Here is a 20,711-nt window from a genome sequence, read left to right as displayed (position 1 = left end):
AAACTAGAACTTGGCAGGGTCGGCATCTGAATTGAAATGTGCAAGTTTGTGTAGCATGAAATTTTCAGAGTGAGCACATATTCTTGCTACAGCACGACTCTTCTCCAACAGACTGTTCTTATCTGGTTTGACCTTTTTGTAAAGCTAAAATCCCTGCTCCTACTTATCCTCCTGCTCTCCCTCTCCTGGCCTGTAATGACCTCAGTCGTGTAGAGGGGCAGAGTAATTGCCTCCAGAGGCTCTCTGTGTTCTACCTCATAGAGACTGTGTTGTTGGCTGCAGGTCAGCCTCTGAGTCACACTCACCCATGTCATCATGGTCCTGTCTGGACTTGGCTCACAGCCAGACGCTCCTGCCTGGTATCAGACAACTTAAGTCTACACAGAACCAGAGACTGCAGCTACTCAAAATAGTACATGAATTTAAGGAAATGGATATACGTTGTCAAAGGGGTTGAGGTAGATGAAAAGAGACGAGATCTGTGGAAGATGATAACTGTCTGGACGAATAGGCGCTTCCCTGCAGTTGAACCTAGTATGACCGTTAAAAACACAAAACACAACAATGATGTGAAGAACTGCACTGTAATGTCTCTAGACTTGTACACAGTGTGTTGATGGATATTTGAATGAGCATGAGTGGGCGAGAATGAGCAAAAAAGACATAAAGGAAAGATGAGAAAGAGAACTCATTACTATTATTATTATTTTGCATATTGCAGTTCCCTGTGTTGTAATAGAAAACTATTCAGATCTACACAAAGAGGCATTTTGTGTAACTGTCAGGTCTTTTTATCCTCCCTTGTTTGTCTGGTGTTCAATTGGCATTACTTCATTATCGGCGATGCACCAGATAATCATCAACAACTTTCATCTCCAAATATAGCAAGAGGCCAAAAACATTTTTGAAAAAAAATGATCAAACTATTCTCATTTGCCAAATCTTTTGATGAAGTTTAATAAAGCAAGGAAACGAGAAAGCATGGTCTGGGGTTTCTCTTCATGATTTTGTGCAGAATTATGATTGGTAGAAACACTTTTTCCAAGGAAACAATGCTTCATTTTACAGAATGTTTATTTCCACAAAGGGATGGTCAGACAATTGAAAACAAAGAATTTTTAGCAAGAATTACAGAAGTATATACTACACAGGACACTGCCAATTAAGATAACAAAACATTTATTTAAAAAAACGCCAATGTACCCCTCTAATACGCCTTTTGCAGTAGAAACTATTCTATATTTAGAGCTCATGCCGGGATACAAAAATACACTGCTACAATAAGACTGGATACCAGTCCTGTGGCTTTCACTTAAAAATCTTCACAAAATCCACGGGACAAACAGTTTTGCCCATCATTTCCCAAATCCCAACCCCTGTCCCCAAAGACGCACCCGAGCACTTTCTAGTCCCAGAGTTTGATTTGTCCATCCCATCCACAGGTGATGACCTTGGAGGTTTCGTGTGGATGCCACAGGGCACTGATGCAAACCTTGTCATGAGCCTTGATCCGGTGGTAAAGCTTGGTGGTCTTCCAATCCCAAATATTCAGCTTTCCGTCTGCATCACCTGACACCACATAGCTGGTAGAAATGAGAGATGGAGAGGGGGGGGGCGGGGGCGAGGATGGAAAGATTAGCACTTTGCTAAAAATTGTTTCTGTCTCCACTTCACCTGCCAAAAAGTGGGAGTCTCTGAATTTTTGGTATTTAGTCTAGCCGGGAGTTGCTGTGTTGCCATGGATACTGAAAGGAAGTGAGGGCACCTGTTCACAGACGTGGGTGGTGGTGGGTGAGAAGAGGGGAGAAAACAGGTCTTAATGGGTGTTTTGGCTAAAATTAGGCTGTTGGACTGCCCTAGTTAGCTCTCCTTGTGGAGCTTACACAGTAGACAATATGAAGAGGCTGTTTTCGAGCACAGATAAATGTATAAGGTCGTCTTTTTGAGCCTTTTTTTAACCACTCTTTCCTGTTTTGTTTTTTTTTCATTTACTAGAATAAAATTATTCTTACATTTTGTTCTCATTTGCATGCTTACGCTATTTCTTTCTGCTTCTCATTCATTTTTTTTCTTTTTTCCCTTTCTCTACAACCTATCAAAAACAGGAATTTAATCTCTTCTGACCTGTTTTTATTTTTCTGGCTGGTTTCCATTCCTCAGTACCAAACAACTCAGCATTTACTAATCAACATTTATAAACTATTAATGAGTTGTAAGAAGCTCAGAGTCTGGCTTCTGTCACACTAATGTAAACCCTTCATCAGAAAATGGAGTAACAAAGTAAAAGGTTTACCTCATGTCTGGGGAGAAGTCCACTTGACACGCATAGCCAGCCACCATGTGGCCCTTGAAGACCTTCTTCTTGTTCAGTCTGAAGCGGTTTTGGGCTCCAAAGATAAGAATCTGGTTGTCCATGGACTGGCATGCTAGCCATTTACCTGGGGTGTGAAACAGGTAAGCCATATTATAGCAGACTGCTACACAATACTGATGTTGCACCGTAAAACAAAATGCTTACAAATGAGCAAGAAGAAAATGATTATATTAAAGTACCGCGGTATCAGAAGTGTTCAACACATCTAAGCTTTAAAAGGTTGTCACAGCAAGTTTTAAAGTGTGTATTAACTTGCTAGTTTGTCTCATTAGCATGATTCTGTACAGCCAAATGTTTAACAAGCAGCCACTAGTATCTTTGATGCGGCTTCATGATGCTGCCTGCTCATGTTAGTGTGCTCAAACCCTGCCAGTGTAACCACTCTGATCTAGTGGCACATCAAGTAGAGTGAAATATTTTTAACGACAGGTACATTGTAATTGGTGGAAATATGCAGGGCAATTTAGTGAAAAATGAAGAGAGGTTTTTCATCAGTCACTGCTCCGTGGAGATCTACTTTACAGAGCGTTTCAGCTCCTGACAACACTGCGGTCTTGAAGTCACTACACAGTGATAAGAGGCAACGCTTCAGTGTCAAAGCATTACACGACTCAGTGCACTTCTTGAAAGGAAACATGATAGAAATTATTAATGTGGTACGAGAAAGAGCTCGAGTGTTGGTGTGTGTGTGTGCGCGTCTGTCTCCTTTTCTTACATCCTCCATCATAAAACATAAATGAAAAAGACACTATTGTCCACAAAACATCTGATGCGATAGATTCAGGAGAATGACAACAGCTTGACCAATTTTGCCAGGGGACTAAGGCTCTGTGGGTTTTGCAAAGATGGTAAGAGGAGAGAGGCTGCGGATGTGGTGCCAGGGGTGGGGGGGTGGGGGGTCGGTGCCATTTAGGCATTAGAGAAAACTGAATGGTTTCCCACTGAGAACACATTCATTATTCACATGCTGAGGAGAAACAAATCATGTTGGGACAAATAAGAACGCTGCCCAGAGGAAGAAAGAGAGTAGGGAGTACATAAAAGCGAGAATCAAAGTAGGTAGTGAGGGAAAGAACAGATGAGGACAGAGGAATTGAGTTTGATGGCAGTTGAAGCTGATTGGGTACAACAGGGAATTCCTGATTCAAACAGAAGCGTTACATTTGAAGAGGACGACCGTCTGTTAATTCTGTTATCAGCTGCGGCGCGTGCTGCTCACAAAGCTTGTCTACTGGGTCAGAAACTGGTTTCTTCACATGTCCCATTCATTTCTGTGTACCGCTGTCATCTCCCACCGAGTCACGCGTCTGCAGAACACTCACAAAAAGGGATCTCCTGGTCACACATTTCTTTGTCCCTGTCTTGTTCGTAATTTTACGGCCCGCTACACGCTGGGCCGTGTCTTGGCTGGGTGAGGTCTCCATCTGGCAAACCCCAGGATGACGACAGGACTCGAAGGAGCTTTTTCATCTTTGGAGAGAGCCAAACAACCTGCTTTCCCCCTGCTTTGAGTCTTTATACTAAGCTAAGGAAACTTTAGTGTCTCCCGTCTGTAGCTTCATATTTACAGTAGAGGTATGACAGTAGTTTTTTAACTTCTCATCAAACTCTTGGCAAGAAAGCAAAGAAGTGTAATAAAATGTCAAACCATTCCTTAAACAAATTATTTTCTACATCACAGTTTTCCTGCTTAGTTTTCCTTTAATATATTGCCCAATAATTATTAGCCTAATATCTGTGAGGGCCCGAGTGCCTCTCTTCTTCTTCAGCAAGAAATGAATTAATACTGAAGGAAAACCAAATGATTATTGTTCATCCATTGCATTTCCTTTCATCCCTCGCTGATGCACACTGACATCTCATTAATTGCAAGTGCGGGCACCACCTCATGTTAAAACAGTGCTCTCTCCATCTCTCCATCTATCTATCCATCCATCCATCTATGTAGCTGAACTGAGCCTGTCTTTGTTTTTATTCTGCTGAGCAAGGGCCAACAACTTCAGTCTGGTAATATAGGTTTATGCACCTAAGAGTCCCCTGTACTGTGTGCTTGTGCCATGATTTGACCACTCACCATTGGGAGAGAGTGTCACAGCTGGCATAGAGTGCATACTGGGCTCAGCAATGTACTTGAAGTCCACAGGGATGTCCCTGAAAAGAAAAAAAGCACAAAGCATTGTGAGTACATTTGAAGATGGGTTAAACACTGGATGAGAGCACAACCTGATCAAGAACTCAAAAAGGAAAAGATTCACAACACTATAGTTTGTTTACCACTGCAGCTGCTTAAGCCATCTCAAAATTGCTTGTTACTAGAGAGAAAACAGCTACGATGAAAAACCAGGCGCTATCACCATTAAAGCTACAGTATGTAAATAATTCCACGCAATCTGAAAGAAGCTTTTGATGCTGCACTGCCGACTGTACCGGCAACCAATTACTTATTAATCCTCTCTGTCTCTCTGCTTTGGGAGAGTGAGGAAACTTTGCTATTTGATCTTAAGTGGTCTGCAGAAGATCACTCAAATTTACAGTGTGCTGTTTATGTGCGTGTGTGTGTGTGTGTGTGTGTGTGTGTGTGTGTGTGTGTGTGTGTGTGTGTGTGTGTGTGTGTGTGTGTGTGTGTGTGTGTGTCTGCCAGGATAACAGCATACCAATTTCCGATTTTTTTTCTACTGACCTCTGGAACTTGTCGTAAACTAAGTGCATGAGTCTTTCTGCCTTACTCTGTGTGTAATGAGTGCTAATGAGCAATAGCCCTCAACTCATCTTGCTATCTGCTTAAACCAAGGCCATGTCTCTGTCTCTATCTGTGATGAGTAACAGCTGGAGCAAAGTGACTGCACCGTGTTTGCGCACACACGAGACCAAAAATGGTCTTCGAAGAACTAAAGACAATAGTAAAATGAGAAATGAGATTCCATCTACACATAAAACACTCTTGAATTCTCATGTGCACACACAGTCAGAGATTAAAGGGGCCCCAGGGTTTTTTCGGAGCCAATGTCTGCACACAAGCCAAGCTAAACTCTGAAGAGATAACAAGACCATCAGATCTCTTCTTCTGAGCTCCAGAAATAACCAGTGTGAATGTTTTGTTGTCTGGAGAGCAATGGGAGTGGAAGAAAAGAAAAACAATCTATACACAAGAGATACTCATTAATATTAGATGGTCTTTCACGTCAATCAAGCTCAGGGACAATGATCTACAACAGCATTTTTGTATATTTTGAATATGAACTTTAGTTTGTCAGGCATAATATCTGTAGTGAGATTTATGTTAATTTTTGCAATCAGACTGAGAAGGAAATGAAACAGACCAACACTGGTTTTTATTTGGAAGTGATGTGAAAAGAGGATTTCACAAAATGTAATAACTATTGACAGCCCAATAAATGAACTTTTTTTTTCTTTCAAATGTTTGACACAATGCTGCTTTGGAACAGTATTACTATTCAGCAAATGTTTAGATAATGTCCAATTCAATTTGGGTTGCAGGAGGATTTTCTTCAAGGGTATTTTGAAAGAACGTTCATTTCAAACAGCTTTCCAGATTGCCTTTTATTAGACTATAAACTAAAACCATGTTGAAAATAAATTAGGAATATCAAGTCTTTGGATGACAGCAGTTCACTTTCCATACTGTGTGACTCCAACTATGTCCTTCACTAGTCTGTGCCCTGCATTTTTTCATCTTTCTCAATCCATCATCATCCAAAATGACCCTCCAAGCCCAGCGTTTCATCGCTCTCTGAGTGATGCCTTTATGATCAAGCGCTAATTCCCCTCGCTGGCACAGAGTGGCACATTTCATATTGATTGTAATCCTCCTCCAACGCGTAGAGCGACTATGCCCTAGCTGATGACAAACCTTTGCTGCAGATAAAGTAGTCTCCGCAGAAAAATTGTGAATATGTGTGTAAGAACGAGGATAGAATTTGAATCATGTGTGGGCGTTTGTGCTGTGATGTCAATGACTTGTAGATTTGCTGCCTCACAATCTTTTCTAACCATCCGGCGGCGGCACCCCCCCCCCACACCCACCCTGCCCATCTCTGCCAGCCTCCGCTTCTATTCTGGAGATATGAGACTGTTCTGGTAAATTCAGCCTAATGCTGCTATGTAACAGCTCTCACAAGGGGTGTTAGCTTGAAGAGGAAGGAGGGAGGCAAGAGCCAAGAGCCAGGTGGTATCTGTGGGAGAAAGAGGGACCGTAAAGCCCCTCTTTAGCCCGACATACCACTCGCCAGCTCGCTCCCACGCTGCACTAAAAAAGCCTGTGGGAGCCCCCCTCCCAAACAAGTGTAGAAAGTAGACTCTTGGGATATCTTTCTTTTGCCCTACGTTATTCTGCCGACATTTTATTATCTCTTTCAACTCTGAGTTGGCAGTTAATCACCATTTCTCATACTCTGGAGGAAAAAAAAAAAAGAGCTGGGAAGTTCTGACAAGGGAACAAAAAAATACACAAATGGTCACCCTTGAATAAAAAGTGCCCTGTCTTCCTTTATCAGTTGGTCTTTAAATATCTATCATCTCTGAGCAACAAATACCAGAATATGTTTATCACGACAGCAACACTGGCTAAGCTGTTCTTGTTGAGTCTCTCTTGATTGGCCACTGAGAGCACAGACTGCAGTAAGATATGCGATGACGATTTCTAAAAATAAATAAGCTTATGAAAAACACGTGATTTTGTCAATAAGACAAGAAAAAGAGAAGAGAAAAAGAAAAAAGACAGGAATGGTGATTTTAAAAATGAAAATTAATTTTGAACTTCATCTGACCTGCCAGTCATCCAAGTCTTTCCAAATAATATATTTTGTGGAACAATTTCAAATGCTTATTTATTAAAATATACAACTGGCAACAGAGACCAGGATTAGATGGGTTATTGCTGGAGCGTTGTCAGAGAACAATGTTAACTCCAGGGTAAAAAAAAAAAAAAAAAACAGACTCCCAGAGTAACAGATGCATGTAAAGCAGGCAAACTGTGGCAGAGGCTATGACTCAGCACATTAGCAGCACAGCTGGGTGAACTGTCCAACACAGGGTCGTCTGGAGGATTGTTGACATCTAGTCTTCTTATTAATGACTAATGAAAGGAGCAGTGCAAGACTGTGACTTCTTCAGGAAACAGTCCAGGACAGAAACTATAGTTTGTGTATATTAAATGTTTGGCCTCAGTTTCTTTTTACACAGATGAGACAAAACACAAAGACACTTGATGTCAGCAAGATGCACCTTAATGAGGCTGTTAAATAGTAAAATGGTCTCTGCAACAGCCTGGCAACCACATATAAAACTAAATGCCCTGCTGTAATACTTTTAGCTGTCTTTTTAATTTGTTTCATTATTTTTTATCCTTTATTTATCAAGTGTTGAATGACTGAACATCATCATGTTCTTAATTTCTCTGAGCTGCTGCCCAATGCAACCAGTCTTTCATTATTAACCACTTGGTAATGGGGAGTGGGATTATATGCCTTGTTCAGAGGCAGAGCAACAAACACTACGAGGCAGCACAGCGAAATTACTCCTTCAAGTATTTAAGGCTGATTTAACTCATCTGTACTCACCACTCCCAAACTCGAAGACTCTTGTCATCTGATGTGCTGACAAACCGACGATTCTCATCAACAAAGGTGATGGTGTTGACGGCTCCCAGGTGACGGTCGTACTCCTGAACCACCTCACCTGTCCTGATGTCCCACTGTCAGAGCGGCAGAAGGTGAAAAATAAAAACAGGGAGACAGAGATGAGGTAAACACAACTAGTTTCACTGCACAGTCTCTTGTGGAGTGATGATTACCAAGATAAATGCAACTTCTCTTACTGTTGCGAAAAAACGAAATTAGAAATTCATATGATGGGGCTGTGGGAGACTGGAGTGAAATGACTAACTGCAGCAGTGTGATGACAGCTATTTCACTATAAAATGGGTCTCAGTCTTGAACATGAATGTTTTTAGAACAGTTTTCTCACATTAAAATGTAAAGGAAATACAACCACATAAAACTGGTCCCCGGGCAATAAACAAATAAGACTCATTTCTGTCCAAACAGATTTTAAATCCAGTTCTACTTATGCTCTTTTTTTCCCCAAACTCTTACCCCTCGGCTGCTTACAAGAACAGCCATCTGTTCTCAAAACCCAGAACAGAGCCACATGATTTTATACTAACCCTGATTATTGAGCCAGATATTATGATAATGACTATGGTTTGGATATACGGACATATCTTCAATTAAAGCTGGACTGAAAGTACAATGAAATAAAACTAAACTGTTGCATCTTTGGTAATCCCATTGTGGAAAATAAAATCATATTCACAATTCAGTGAACAGCTTTAACAGCTATGTGTACTCTCAGCTTGTTACTGCCACATTGATCCAAACTTTCACTTGCTCATCAGTTCAGGGCTACTAGTTCTGAAAACTGTCTACTTGGATTTCCAACTTTTATCACAGATTGTTCTCTTCCCGTTGCCTCTTTTCCACCCTAATGCTGCCTGTGATTGATGACTTGCTCTAGTCCTGTCAGCCTGTGAAACTCTTGTCATGCACACACACACAACTACACACACAATAGTGCTTGACAGTTGAGAAGGGAGTGTATTTCATGCTGCTGTGGGCACAGGGGCTATACACAGAAATTCATGAGTGCATCTGCTTGGTCAACTGGGGAAATAAATGCAGGTGATGGTGGGAGCTGAACTGAATTGCTCGCAGTGCAGCATATGCCAACTTTACCTGAACAATCTTCTTATCCGACATGCCGGCCACAAAAAGGTTCTGTTTGTCCTCGTCTGGGTTGAACTTGACGCAGTACGGTACCTTCCTGTTGGTGAAGCGGGAGATACACTGGCCTGTTGAGGGAGGAAAATTGAAAGTAAGAGCTCCAGAATAATCCAAAGTGGCTTTTCAGAAAGGTAACTCAAGCTGTTTAAATTTTAAGGGCAGCCTGCAACTTTCAGTGCTGTACGCTCTGTCCCTGCAGGCAGCAACGGCTTAGCCATAACACACGAAATTCAGTGTTTCTTTGTGTTCATTCAGCAGAGATGAATCACCATGGGACTGATGGTACCACTGCTGCTAGAGCTGAGAGACCAGGAAATTAAAATGACTGCAACATCAAGAGGCTCTTAAGTTTAGAATGAAGGCTTTTCATTAAACATAATTTGTGTTACATCCAGTGCTCCGACTGCAACTGGGACAAATCTGGAATAAAATACTAAACTGACCCCCTACGCATCATTGCTGTACAGCTACAGGAAAAAGCAGCAACAAATCCACAACAACTGATAGGAAAGGTAAAGAACCCTTTTCAATTAACGAACTGTGTAGGGAATTAACTCTTGGTTAACAGAAGTATTTGGATGATATGGCTACAAAGGGGATCCTGTTATCAACAAGTGGGGGATTTAACTCTTTTCCGCCCTCTGCTGGATTGGCACTCTTAAGTTGAGAGGGGTGGATGTAAAAATGGATGAGCACAGGGGAAAGATAACTGGGAGATCACTTGTAATTTGGTTTTATACATAGACCTTAACTGCCTGTATGAAGCAAGACAACGAATTCAATTCAAAAATTCAATACTATCATAGAAACCGGAAAAACATGAAAACCCATGAGAGAATTTGTCTCCAATACACATACAGCATTTTTAAATAAAGGGTTTTGTATGTTTCTTCTCAATATGTCTTTATCAGGTCTGCAAGATCAGAAGATCATAGTTTGTATTATTGTGGAATTGTGTGACTTCATTCTATTTTGGGGATTCATGTTACACTGACTGTAATACTGGATTTCTACAAATACAACCATCCATAGGCAAGGCCTGTAACTAATAATTATGTTCATTCATAATTAATCTACTGATTTTTTCTGATTAATCAATTAATCGTTTATTCTATAAAATGTCATAAAAATGTGATTAATGGCCATCACAAGTTCCTAAAGCCATAGGTGACATCTTGAATTTTCAGTTCACAATCCAAAAAATATTCTTCTCATTATCACTAAAGACAAAGAAAACCTGACCTGGAAAGTATGTGTGCTGTTAAACAGTGCAGATAAAGGGCAAATGAGCAAACTGCTGTTTTTCACAATTATCTGATGGCTTCTGAGATCAATGTTATTAAATGTTTTTGGCCTGCATGTTAACACCGCCCCAAAATACACAATCTAAAAGTGCCGCTGAGATAGGCAAAAGAGAGAGATATCCATGTCTTGCTTAATTCATTTTTGAAGAACCATAACAAGCGGCTTTGTCAACGGCAGGAAAGAGTTGTAGAGTTCAAGACAGTGGCACAGCATACCTGTCTCAGAGTCCCAGAGTTTAAGGTAGCGATCGTAGGCAGCGCTGAGGAACTGGGTCCCAGTGTTGTTGAAGCAAATGTCTCGTACTGCTTTGCTGTGGCCTAACACACAGAGAAGAAGAATTCACACATATTACAAATAAACAAATATGTGCAAAAAAAAAAAATAAAAAATCACTTTATACATTCCCCAGTCTTGTTGCCAAGTCTCCCCCAGTTGCCTTTCCTTTGACACCCAGTTCATTTGAGGAATGTGAAATCTAGTTAAGGGAAATAGGGGATGTTGCGGAAGAAAGATGAAGTGGGCTGTGGGACACGAGGGATTGAAGTCTTTAAATGAGCTTGGAGGAGAAAGAATCATGTTCCATCTGTCTTTTCAACCGTTCTCCACCTTATTCTCTTCCTAATCCCAATCTATGCAGCCCTTTGGCTTTTTCTCATACAGCGTAGGAGATGTGAGGTCCCAGTGGGCTCGGTGCGCGCAGATGCCTCCCTTGTTAAAGCTGGCTTTTATCAGGGTTACACTGTTTCCACGGCGATAACAGAGCCCACTGAGGCTAAGTGTCTGCCTGTTCGCTTGCTCTAACCCTGCTTGCTGGCAGACCAAAGGCAGCCGCCGCTGCAGAAAGCCTTGATGGTGTGTGTGTGTTTATGCAAGAACACACAACTACACAAACTACTGAAAGCAGGGCACCCTTCATGAAATATACCCTTTGTCTCAGACGGCATCCAAACATGAAAATACATATAAAGATATGCGTACTCATTCATTCATTCCCCCCACCCCCTAACATATTAACTATTCCCTGCTTTTTTGTGATTCTGACAAGCAACGGTAAACTAAAAGACAACAATTGTGTGCAAATTCCTGTTAAAGTGTAGGTTTTATTCAAAGATAATATTCAGTGCCATAAATTAAGTAGAAGAGAAATGAAAAGAAGAAAAACTGAAGAATGATATAAACAAAAGGTTTAGTTTCTAAAGATCTCAAGGTCATCCAAATACGTAAGAAAATGAAGTAAAATATAGTGCCTTGGGATAAAAAAAAAAAAAAAAAAAGAACAAAAAGAAAACAGAATCGTTTATGATGCTGTTATAAAAACATGAACATACCAGATAACAGATGATCAAACTGAAACCACTGCAGCGACAACAAAGTGAAAACCTTGTATGTTCTCTACAACATAGCCCTGCACTTTTAACACTGCTCTGATGAAAAAAATTATTATTATTATCATCATCTACACCTCTGCTGCTTCTCCTACTCACAACCCCCACCCCAGCTGCTCTGTCAGTTTATTCACTCCTAAACTGTGTTCTCTCTTCCTGTATCCCCACTCCTCCCTGCGTCTTGTGCTCTTCCTTGCCCCTTGTTCCCCCTCAGCCCCTGGGCTGCTGAATTATGAATATACTGTGAAGGAGCTGACAAGCAGAACCACAGCTGCAAATAATCTCTATTCTGACAGTGTACTGTATCCTGGAAGTGTGTAAGAGTGACCTGCATGCATTAGCCTAAACATCCCAGACTCTAAAAATCCCCACACTTTTTGTTAATGGTCAGCAGACGTGTCATTAGTGTTCCAGTAATGCTGAGCTCACAGTCTGTCACTGCTGTGTATTTCCCAAAAGGCAGGTTGCATTTAACCTCCAGCATATTTCATGTCAGCATGTTTGCTGATGATCCATTATTGTATATAAGAGATTATACTTTGGTGATGAATTTCACAATATCATGATACCGTTTTGTGGAGTGCATTGTCAACATTTATTACAATTTAAGATATAATTTCGACTGGAGATGTTTAATGAGATTACTTACCAATAAATGTTCGTAGACACCTCCTCTCGCCGTACACTTCCCACAGCTGTGGAGCGGAGATAAAACGACAAGTGAAAATAGATTTGCCGCAGCACAACTTTAAATTCAGCTAGCAGAATTTTTATTTGAACCAAAGCATTGCATTTAGTCTTGACCACCACACTAAGTGCAAGCTAGCAAACCAAACCAACCCCCCTGGTATCAACATATTTTGTTTGTCCTGTTTTACATTACATTAGTATGGCTCTAGAGGTTAGCTTTGAATCTTCTCAAAAACAGCCAAAAAGCAATATGATAAAACTTCAAAACTCACAGCTGACATTGTTATCAGTCATCTTATTCCACTACCATAAAATGATTAAACTACATCTTACAAAAAGAAAGAACAAATGTGTGTACATCCATTCCTAAGCTTCTGTGAAGTTATTTCATGCCACCTCTTTGTGAGTATTTACCTTGATCTTACAGTCCATGGAGCAGGAAAGCAGTAGATGTCCAGAGCTTGGAAATAGACGAATAGCACTGACACCCTGGAAAATAAAGTGATTAATTTAACCATATTAGTCTCTTTATCATGAGACACTTAAGTTATTATTTTATTGTAGTGTTATATCTATTCTAGACTAAAAAGGAGTCAAAAGCAAAAGCTGTACTACATCTAAATTTTCCACATATAAAATACTGTGTATGTTTAAGCTGCTGACATTGTTTGGACATGGCCTGAGTTACTGCTAATAAAGCAGTTTTAAGGGGAGACATCAGTTGAGCCATTATGTAACCAGGGCAGAAAGAGTGTGTGTGTAGATCACAATGCCTCTGTAACAGTTAGAGAAATTATGATGACTCTCTTCAAGTTACCAAACTTTCTTCAAAATATGGCAGAAAACTTTGGTGACACCGTATGGGCCAACCCCATCTATTATCTCGACATCAGCACTTCCACACGCTTATTATCTTTTCAAACCTCTTTGTATTTCAAATTAGACTGTGAAGGCTGTAACTTGCTGCACAAAGTGGAAAGGAGCCAATTTAAAACTTGAGTGATTTCTCTCTCCCTGAAGCACGCTGGCAGATCTGAAGCTTGAATCAGATCTTTCTTGGAATAACCCAGTGTTTGCCTTTACATTTGAATTATAAAGATGGTGTTTTGAATGAGACAGAATAATCTCGGATATGTCAGGAGCAAGCGGCTCGTATACTATGTTATCATTTTATTCAAAAGTACCCAGGAGGTTTTTACTGACTGCCTCAGAAAATCTTACAAGGACTGCATAATGGAATTTTCTCTCTATGTATACAGAGATTCCTATGTGACACAGCTCTCATTTTGCATATCAGAATTATTTTTAAACAACGCTGCAGTACTAGAACTTATCATCAGCAAGGCCTGTGCAGAGAATACTTACAGCTGCAAGATTTCTTAACTGGTGAGATAAAGGGATATTCACATATAGTAAGACTATAAATGAACTATGTCCCTTCCCACTGACCTTGGTGTGTCCAGACCAGACATGAATCTGTTTCTTTGGCAGGTAACACTTGTCCGGAACCTCCGCAGAACGCAGGTTGATGCCAACATCCTGTGGGACGTGGAGGTATGACCTGCCCTGGTAATCATACATGTCTTTAACTGTGGGAAGAACAAACAGAGGCAAAATAGCATGTGAAAAACTCCTGGAGCGTCTGTATACATGTTTTTAGAAGGAGCCACGGCTGTCAGAGGCCATTAGCAAAAGTTTCTTATGGAATTAAATCCTTGACCAGCACGGACCAACCACTCTGTGCGCCTCAAAGACTATATCATAACTGAGACGTCAAGAAAATGCCAATTACACGACAAATCAGCAAACCTTTGCTGAGGAAGATCTTGTGATATTATTAAAAGCTCGAGAGGCAACTAATAATTTCAGATTTCAAATAAATAGTTTAAATACTTGATCATTTCACTTTCAGCAATTTTCTTTTGCTATTCAAATTAATTCAGAAATTAAACTAGAGAAGCCACAGTACCATGGAGGATGGTCTTCTCCTCTCCTGGAGCCTCTTCCTCATTCCTTCCCTTCTTCTGTCTCTTGGCCATGATTTCATCCAGTTCCTTCTGCTCTTCCTGTAAAGTAGTTACCAAAACACTTATCTTCTTGGATACAGTTATAAAGACAGACAAAGGCTCAGCAAATTGAAGTGAGTTTACTCTCAAATGTATTCCCTGGAGTTAATGGATTTACTTAATCATGTGAGGAAGTGACAATCTCAACAATATCTTAAATCATATATAGAAACAAAAAAATTACCTCTGATGGTTTGGCCATATCTTTCTCATCTATATATTTCGCCCATGGTCCAAGGAAGTTGTCAATCTCTCCAGCATCTCCACCTTTAATCTTTTTCCTTTTCTCTGACTTCTTATGTCCACTCTCAAACACAGTTAACCCTTACGGAAGAGCCAGAAGAGATTATAATTCAGACTTTCCTTAGAATAATACTTAATTCTACATATAGTTAGATTTGTTCATTCAGGAATAAATTGTTAATTATTACCTTTATTTTTCTCAGCCTCATCTATTGCACCTATGTAGCCACTAGTGGACACATGGTGTGTGTCAACAGAGGGATCTAAAGCATAACCTATTAGCAGAGTGGAGAGAGTTTAAAAAAAAGTCATTAAAATTCTAACAGGGTGCATATATTGACCACATCAACCAAACCCATGACAGGGGTCAGAGATGGGCTTACCGTAGGTGGAGAATGTCCTCCTTTGCTGTTCAAACATAAAGTCGTTGACATGAGCAGGTTCTGCATAGCCAGACAACATGTTCCTAGGGGCAGCCATCTGCTGGCTTTTAAATGGGTTCACTGGGCCAAACTAGGAGAGAACAATAAAAAATCATTATCAGTACTAACCTTTTACGGACCCTCACAATTCACAACACGACATTCTGATTCATGTAATAGTAATGAGATGGATAGATAAATGGAAAAATAAATAAATAGATAGATAGAGCACTTTATCACACCCAATCAGAAATTGTGGCAGTACAGCAGCAGAAATAATAAATCATGAAACAAACCAATCAGTCACACCAGTCATAATTAACACCAACAACAACCACTCTAACTCACGTAACAGTATTTACATCAGAGCTGGTTGATATGGACATAAAATATATTTCCAAACCTTTCAGCAAACACCTCAGTAATGCAAATATGATGACACATGGGGATGTCACATCATCAACACACAAATGTTTAATATTGAGATGTTCATTAGTTAATGCGGATGTGATGGCCCAGGAACTAAAGTAATTCAGTATTTAATTTAGCTCAGCCATATGATTCATGGAAACCTTCAAGACATGTAGGATGCATAAACATATTAAAATGAACAAAATGCCGCTTGTAATCCAGAATCATTACAGTATCTCTCGTACTTATTAAATGATTAAGCTCAAAGTCACAACATTACCTCTGGTGCAAACATGGTTTCAAATGTCGGGTTGTAAGTGACTTCTTTCAGCGAAGGGTCCAGGTGTGTGCCAGTCTCCACGGACTCCTAACATGAAGATGTTCAAATCAGTGTTTTGGTGTATAAAAATAAAGGAAAACATATCGCTGATGTTATTCTAAATGATTAGCAAACTGTTCTTTAGCATAGGTCCAGATTAACATACAGCATCCTTCCGCTCGACGCTCAATGTGTAGCACGACTTTCATTTTATCAACAATTCTTGACGCTGCATAATAAATTATTTCGCGTTCTTTATTGAAACGGCGGTCTTCTTAAAACATTTAAGCACGGTGCGACCAACAGTATGTTAACTATCTAACTATAACGTTAAGCTAACGGTAGCTAGCTAGGTTAGCTTACCTTAACGGCGACCTCGGGAGCAGAATTGAGAACAGCCAAAGACATCGTGTGTCCAGACTGAAGAGGTTTGAGGTGAGCCGTAGCGTCCGGACCCACCTGGTCCACTTTCTCGGCTCCGGTATTAGATTCCGACTCATTTTCTGAATCAGAATCGCTTCCGTACGAAACGAGGGAACTTATGGCGGCAGACATGTTGAATGTTGTGAATTGGACGGAAGCAGGAGGGCGGGACTTCCGTTATTGTAAACAAATAAAATAAATAAAATATTAAAATAATGATCAGCCTTCATTATTTGGACGATAATAGAACGTTACTCACTCAAGGCATGATAATGAAAAAAATCATGCCATAATCTCAGAAACAATACAAGATCTGAAATATTAGTCAATTAATCGATCAGCAGAAAATTGACTTTGATAATTTATTGCTCATTTAATTATTTTTAGGCAAAGATTCCAAATATTTTCTGGTTCCGGCTTCTTAAATGTGATGATCTGCTCGTTTATTTTCCGTTAATTAAATTGACTCTTTTCTGGTCCAAAACAAGCACTAAAAATCATCCAAATTTCTTTCTTTGTGCTATTTTATACACACGTTGAGCCATACACATACATAACAACAAACCACAATCAACACCATAGTCTCCTTAGTCTATGGTAGTCAGTATCTTTGACCCTATTTAATAGCAAGTAGGCTGTATGAAATCATGTATAATGTAGTTTATATGATATAATCAATCATTGCGCAGGAGATCGATTCATTTGTAATGATATGATTTTTATGTACAGTAAGGGTTGCAATAACCAAATCGACGTCCTTCCCTGTAATCGATTGGACAGCACACAGTGACGGTTTCAGATAACAAGCCAATACTGAAAGCGCGCACGTTATCCGCGAGCCTCCCACGAGCACACATCAGTTGCATGGGACGCTCTCTCGCGCCCCAACAATAGAGTGGTACGTACCATTATCACTGATTATAATGGGGATATTTTCCTGCGAATTAACAAAATTTCACATTCGTTCCTTTGGAAAGAACACATATGTCATATAAGAGTAAATCTGCCGGATATTTTATTTTGCTGCGGAACCTGTTGTTAGCTTGATTGGACCAGGTTTGATGTCAGTTTCACCAATATCTTGCCAGAGAATCCCTTTGGAAAAAAAGTGCCTGGGTTCTTCTCCGCCGCCGCCTCTTCCATCAGGAGTACATTTAATATCAGAGACAGTACAATCATGGACCCGACCCGGGGATTTAAAACCTTGGACACGGTGGCATGCTCTGCTGCTCAGTGAGGATGGAAAGAAAATAAAGAGGAATTTTAAGAAACATATCAGGTAATTTTTCGAACACAGTGTACTCAAGTTACGTTTTTTACTTGAAAATGTGACTTTAGTAACGTTAGCTCAACCTTATTGCATCTTACCACAGAAGCAACTAACTGCCTTAAAACCGAGTCACCATGTTGCAACGTTCGCTTTAAACTGGAGCTGCTTGAATAATAACGGTCTTGGTAATTCAACACTGCCTGGCCATCGCTGACTGCCACATTAACCCAGTACACAGGTGACAAATGTGGCAATGTTGACAACGGTATGATTGCAAAGTGGCCAAAACCTTGAAAGTACCGGTAGTAGGTTTATTAATGAGGAAAAAAATGTCAGAATTTGTAACGGGACTGCTTGAATGGTGATAAATTGCAATGCTCCACATCTGCATGAGCTCCCGCAGCAGCACCGTCTTGACATATTCAGACAGGAATATCATGTTGGTGAGAAACCGGAGAGCAAATATTTGCAATGCTCCGCAAATGATTTAAGGCTATAGACAATGCCACATATGTTATATTTGCTGATTTTTATCCGTCAGTGTGTTGTGGAGTTTCAGTTTGGTACAGTATGATTAGGCGAACCGCTGGCATCGGCAATACGTGATTTAATTTTCCCACTAAGAATGCATTGACTTGCCTCAGAGAGGAGGATAGGAGCTGGGGTCTATTCCAGCCAGCTTGGTTTGCAGTCATGGGGGATGGTAGCCTTCAGCCCAGTGAAAATCATGCTTTGTGAAATTCGAAACCTTCTTTGTACTACTTCAAGTGCAGCAAAAAAGTGGGCATGAGGAGCAGTGTCCTTTAGTGACTGTAGTGATCACCTTTTATAATTGGTAACAGCATGAAGATATTCTTTGCATTACATGATGCCAGCTCATGTGCTATTACATTAAACCGATCATATTTTCTGCATCCTGTCAATTTAAAACAACACTAAGAAGAGAGTCCTTGGATGCTGCTCTACAGTGAAGCATGGTTTGCCTCTCTAAATATAGTGGAAGCTTGAGAAAAGCCTGTAATAGAAATTTGTGTTCTGATCAGTGATTAGTGATGAATGAATTACCTTTGGAAACATCAGCTGCAGAGCCATTGATAAAAGTCTATGTACCCTGTTGTGCCTGCTGCTTTTGACAGTAGAGTAATGGGTCTGGTTTGTCTCTCTGATGTACTAAAATTATATTGATGATACAGAAGAGATACAAACTGGGGCTAAGTGGGGTGTAGATAGCAGTAGGGGCTGCATGTGAAGTGTATGAGCTCAATGATTTTATTTTTTGGTTATTAATTGCTTTCTTCATGTCACTTCAGATCAAATCTTTACTGTCTTGAAAGAAGAAATTCTTTTAGAATAGACATCATGTCAACATCAACAAATAGAAAGTGCTGATTTTTTAAACTAAAATTAGCCACACAGCTCTGTACACCTACACCGTCTGGACCATATACACAGAAATCCACAGGGAAGAGATTCCTAGATTCAATCAGAATAATAATTTAAATCAAGGACATTTTGATGCACATAATTTGTACCAAATGTGCACACTTTCCAGAAAAGCCTGTTGTTTAAAGAAATGATTAATGTGCAAAATATATAAGGTACTGTATGTGAAAGTAGCTCTGACTCCTTGGACAAAATAGAATGAGACCCCTTGCAGCTGTTACAATGATCAGTCTGCAACAGTGGCATCTACACTATCACATGACTGAGTGGAGGCTATAGGCTAGATTTCACAACAGCTCTGAGGGATTATGTATAGGCCCTATGCATAAAACAGCGGACATATTGGCTGAATTTGAAGTGAGCTTCAAGACGTTATCCAGTGTCTCTTCCCACATTCCCACAATGACATTTACTGAACCAGTGAACCAAATTCACCCTCGATCGGCTCTGAGATATGTGTGCTAAAGTATGTCTGTTGTTGCCCCCAGTCCTCATGCAAGCGGGTGACCTCATGGGCTTTTCTTATTATACCTAGATTTTTTGAGCTTGCAAAAAAACATAAAACACAGGTGCAAAGTAGGAAAGTTGAAGGTCTAGCCATATAACTCGCTCTTTGATACATGTGTCTATATGGCAGATGCTCAGTTTTACCCAGTGAATGGCCTTTACCTACAGGTGTATTCCCAGAATAGAACCAAACATATTGCCATGGTTTTATCTGATGCTGTTTGTGAACTCTTTGCTGCGAGGGATGACATTCCTGCACAGTTTGCAGTTCTCATGTTTTTCTCTGTGTTTCAGAGGCCCCCGTGATAGAAGGGCTTTGGCATGCCTCCTGTGGAGGCTTTTGGACCTCTCTTATTTGTTGACATTGCTCTGATCCTCTGCCAGTCTCTGGCTTTCTCATGCTAGCAAGAAGAATATCTCTCTTTCTGTATCTCCCCTTTGTCTTTTTCCACAGAGGTGGAGAGGGGTGATAGGAGGACATGCAGAATAACAGAGGCCATAATGAAAGAGCTTGTAGCAAAAGAAAGAAAAAAAATGAGAGTAAAATGAGTGATGGCTGTCTGGCATGAGGAGGAGGAGGTGGGAAGAAGGTGGGCCAGGGATTCTGGGAAAGGCAGAGAGAGAAAATCTATGTGTGCACGATGTGCAACGCCCCTTTACGTGCCATTTAGTGGAGCCACAGACAGACCTCCTATCTCCCAGCTGTTAGGATGCTCCAGAGGCTCCGGCACACAGGAGCTATTGTTCTCTCTCTTGGCCAGACCCACCGCCCTATAATACTGCTTCTGTGCGTGGTCTGAACTGCCCTGACAGAGGGACACCAGGGCTCAGTTAGCCCGTTTGACTAGTGCTCCTTGTGTCTTACTGCCACTGCCTCCACCATCTCCTTCCCCTCTTTGTCCATATATCTGTCCATCCTTGGTTGTGACTTTTTGCTGTCTTTGACAGAGTTTACAGTGACTGTCTAGCAGCATTTCTTTCTGCTTTTCTTTTTTCAGTCACTTTTTCAAATGGGATACTGTCTTCATTCTCTTTGTTAATGTTTCAGTACTC

The 20,711-nt window shown here is 40.5% G+C and overlaps 2 protein-coding genes across 4 annotated transcripts in view; one reads left to right on the top strand and one right to left on the bottom strand.

Moving 5' to 3' along the window:
• Nucleotides 1-6: 6 nt before the first annotated feature.
• cdc40 (cell division cycle 40) lies at nt 7-16,571 on the bottom strand. Its single transcript, XM_022770461.1, has 15 exons — nt 16,379-16,571; nt 15,977-16,063; nt 15,247-15,376; nt 15,052-15,138; nt 14,805-14,944; nt 14,524-14,620; nt 14,004-14,143; nt 12,969-13,043; nt 12,514-12,559; nt 10,695-10,796; nt 9,127-9,242; nt 7,954-8,087; nt 4,449-4,525; nt 2,294-2,438; nt 7-1,583 (listed from the first exon to the last, which is right to left on the bottom strand). The coding sequence occupies exons 1-15, from the start codon at nt 16,568-16,570 to the stop codon at nt 1,406-1,408; spliced, it is 1,746 nt and encodes a 581-aa protein (XP_022626182.1). The 5' UTR covers nt 16,571; the 3' UTR covers nt 7-1,405.
• A 963-nt stretch (nt 16,572-17,534) lies between these two features.
• The window catches only part of wasf1 (WAS protein family member 1), a 56,516-nt gene continuing 53,339 nt past the window's right edge, over nt 17,535-20,711 (top strand). For 2 of the 3 annotated variants that reach the window (XM_022768953.1, XM_022768936.1), the window contains exon 1: nt 17,701-17,717. The gene's annotated coding sequence lies outside the window, so the exon portion shown is untranslated. Of the gene's footprint in view, nt 17,718-20,711 lie in introns of all 3 variants that reach the window. The other variant, XM_022768944.1, reaches the window with a different exon arrangement.

The sequence above is a fragment of the Seriola dumerili genome, unplaced genomic scaffold (assembly GCF_002260705.1).
Source record: "Seriola dumerili isolate Sdu_G_001 unplaced genomic scaffold, Sdu_1.0 BDQW01000025.1, whole genome shotgun sequence".
In the NCBI taxonomy this organism is placed as follows: domain Eukaryota; kingdom Metazoa; phylum Chordata; class Actinopteri; order Carangiformes; family Carangidae; genus Seriola; species Seriola dumerili.
The sequence above is the reverse complement of the archived record's forward strand: the minus strand, read 5'-3'. Positions and strand labels throughout refer to the sequence as shown.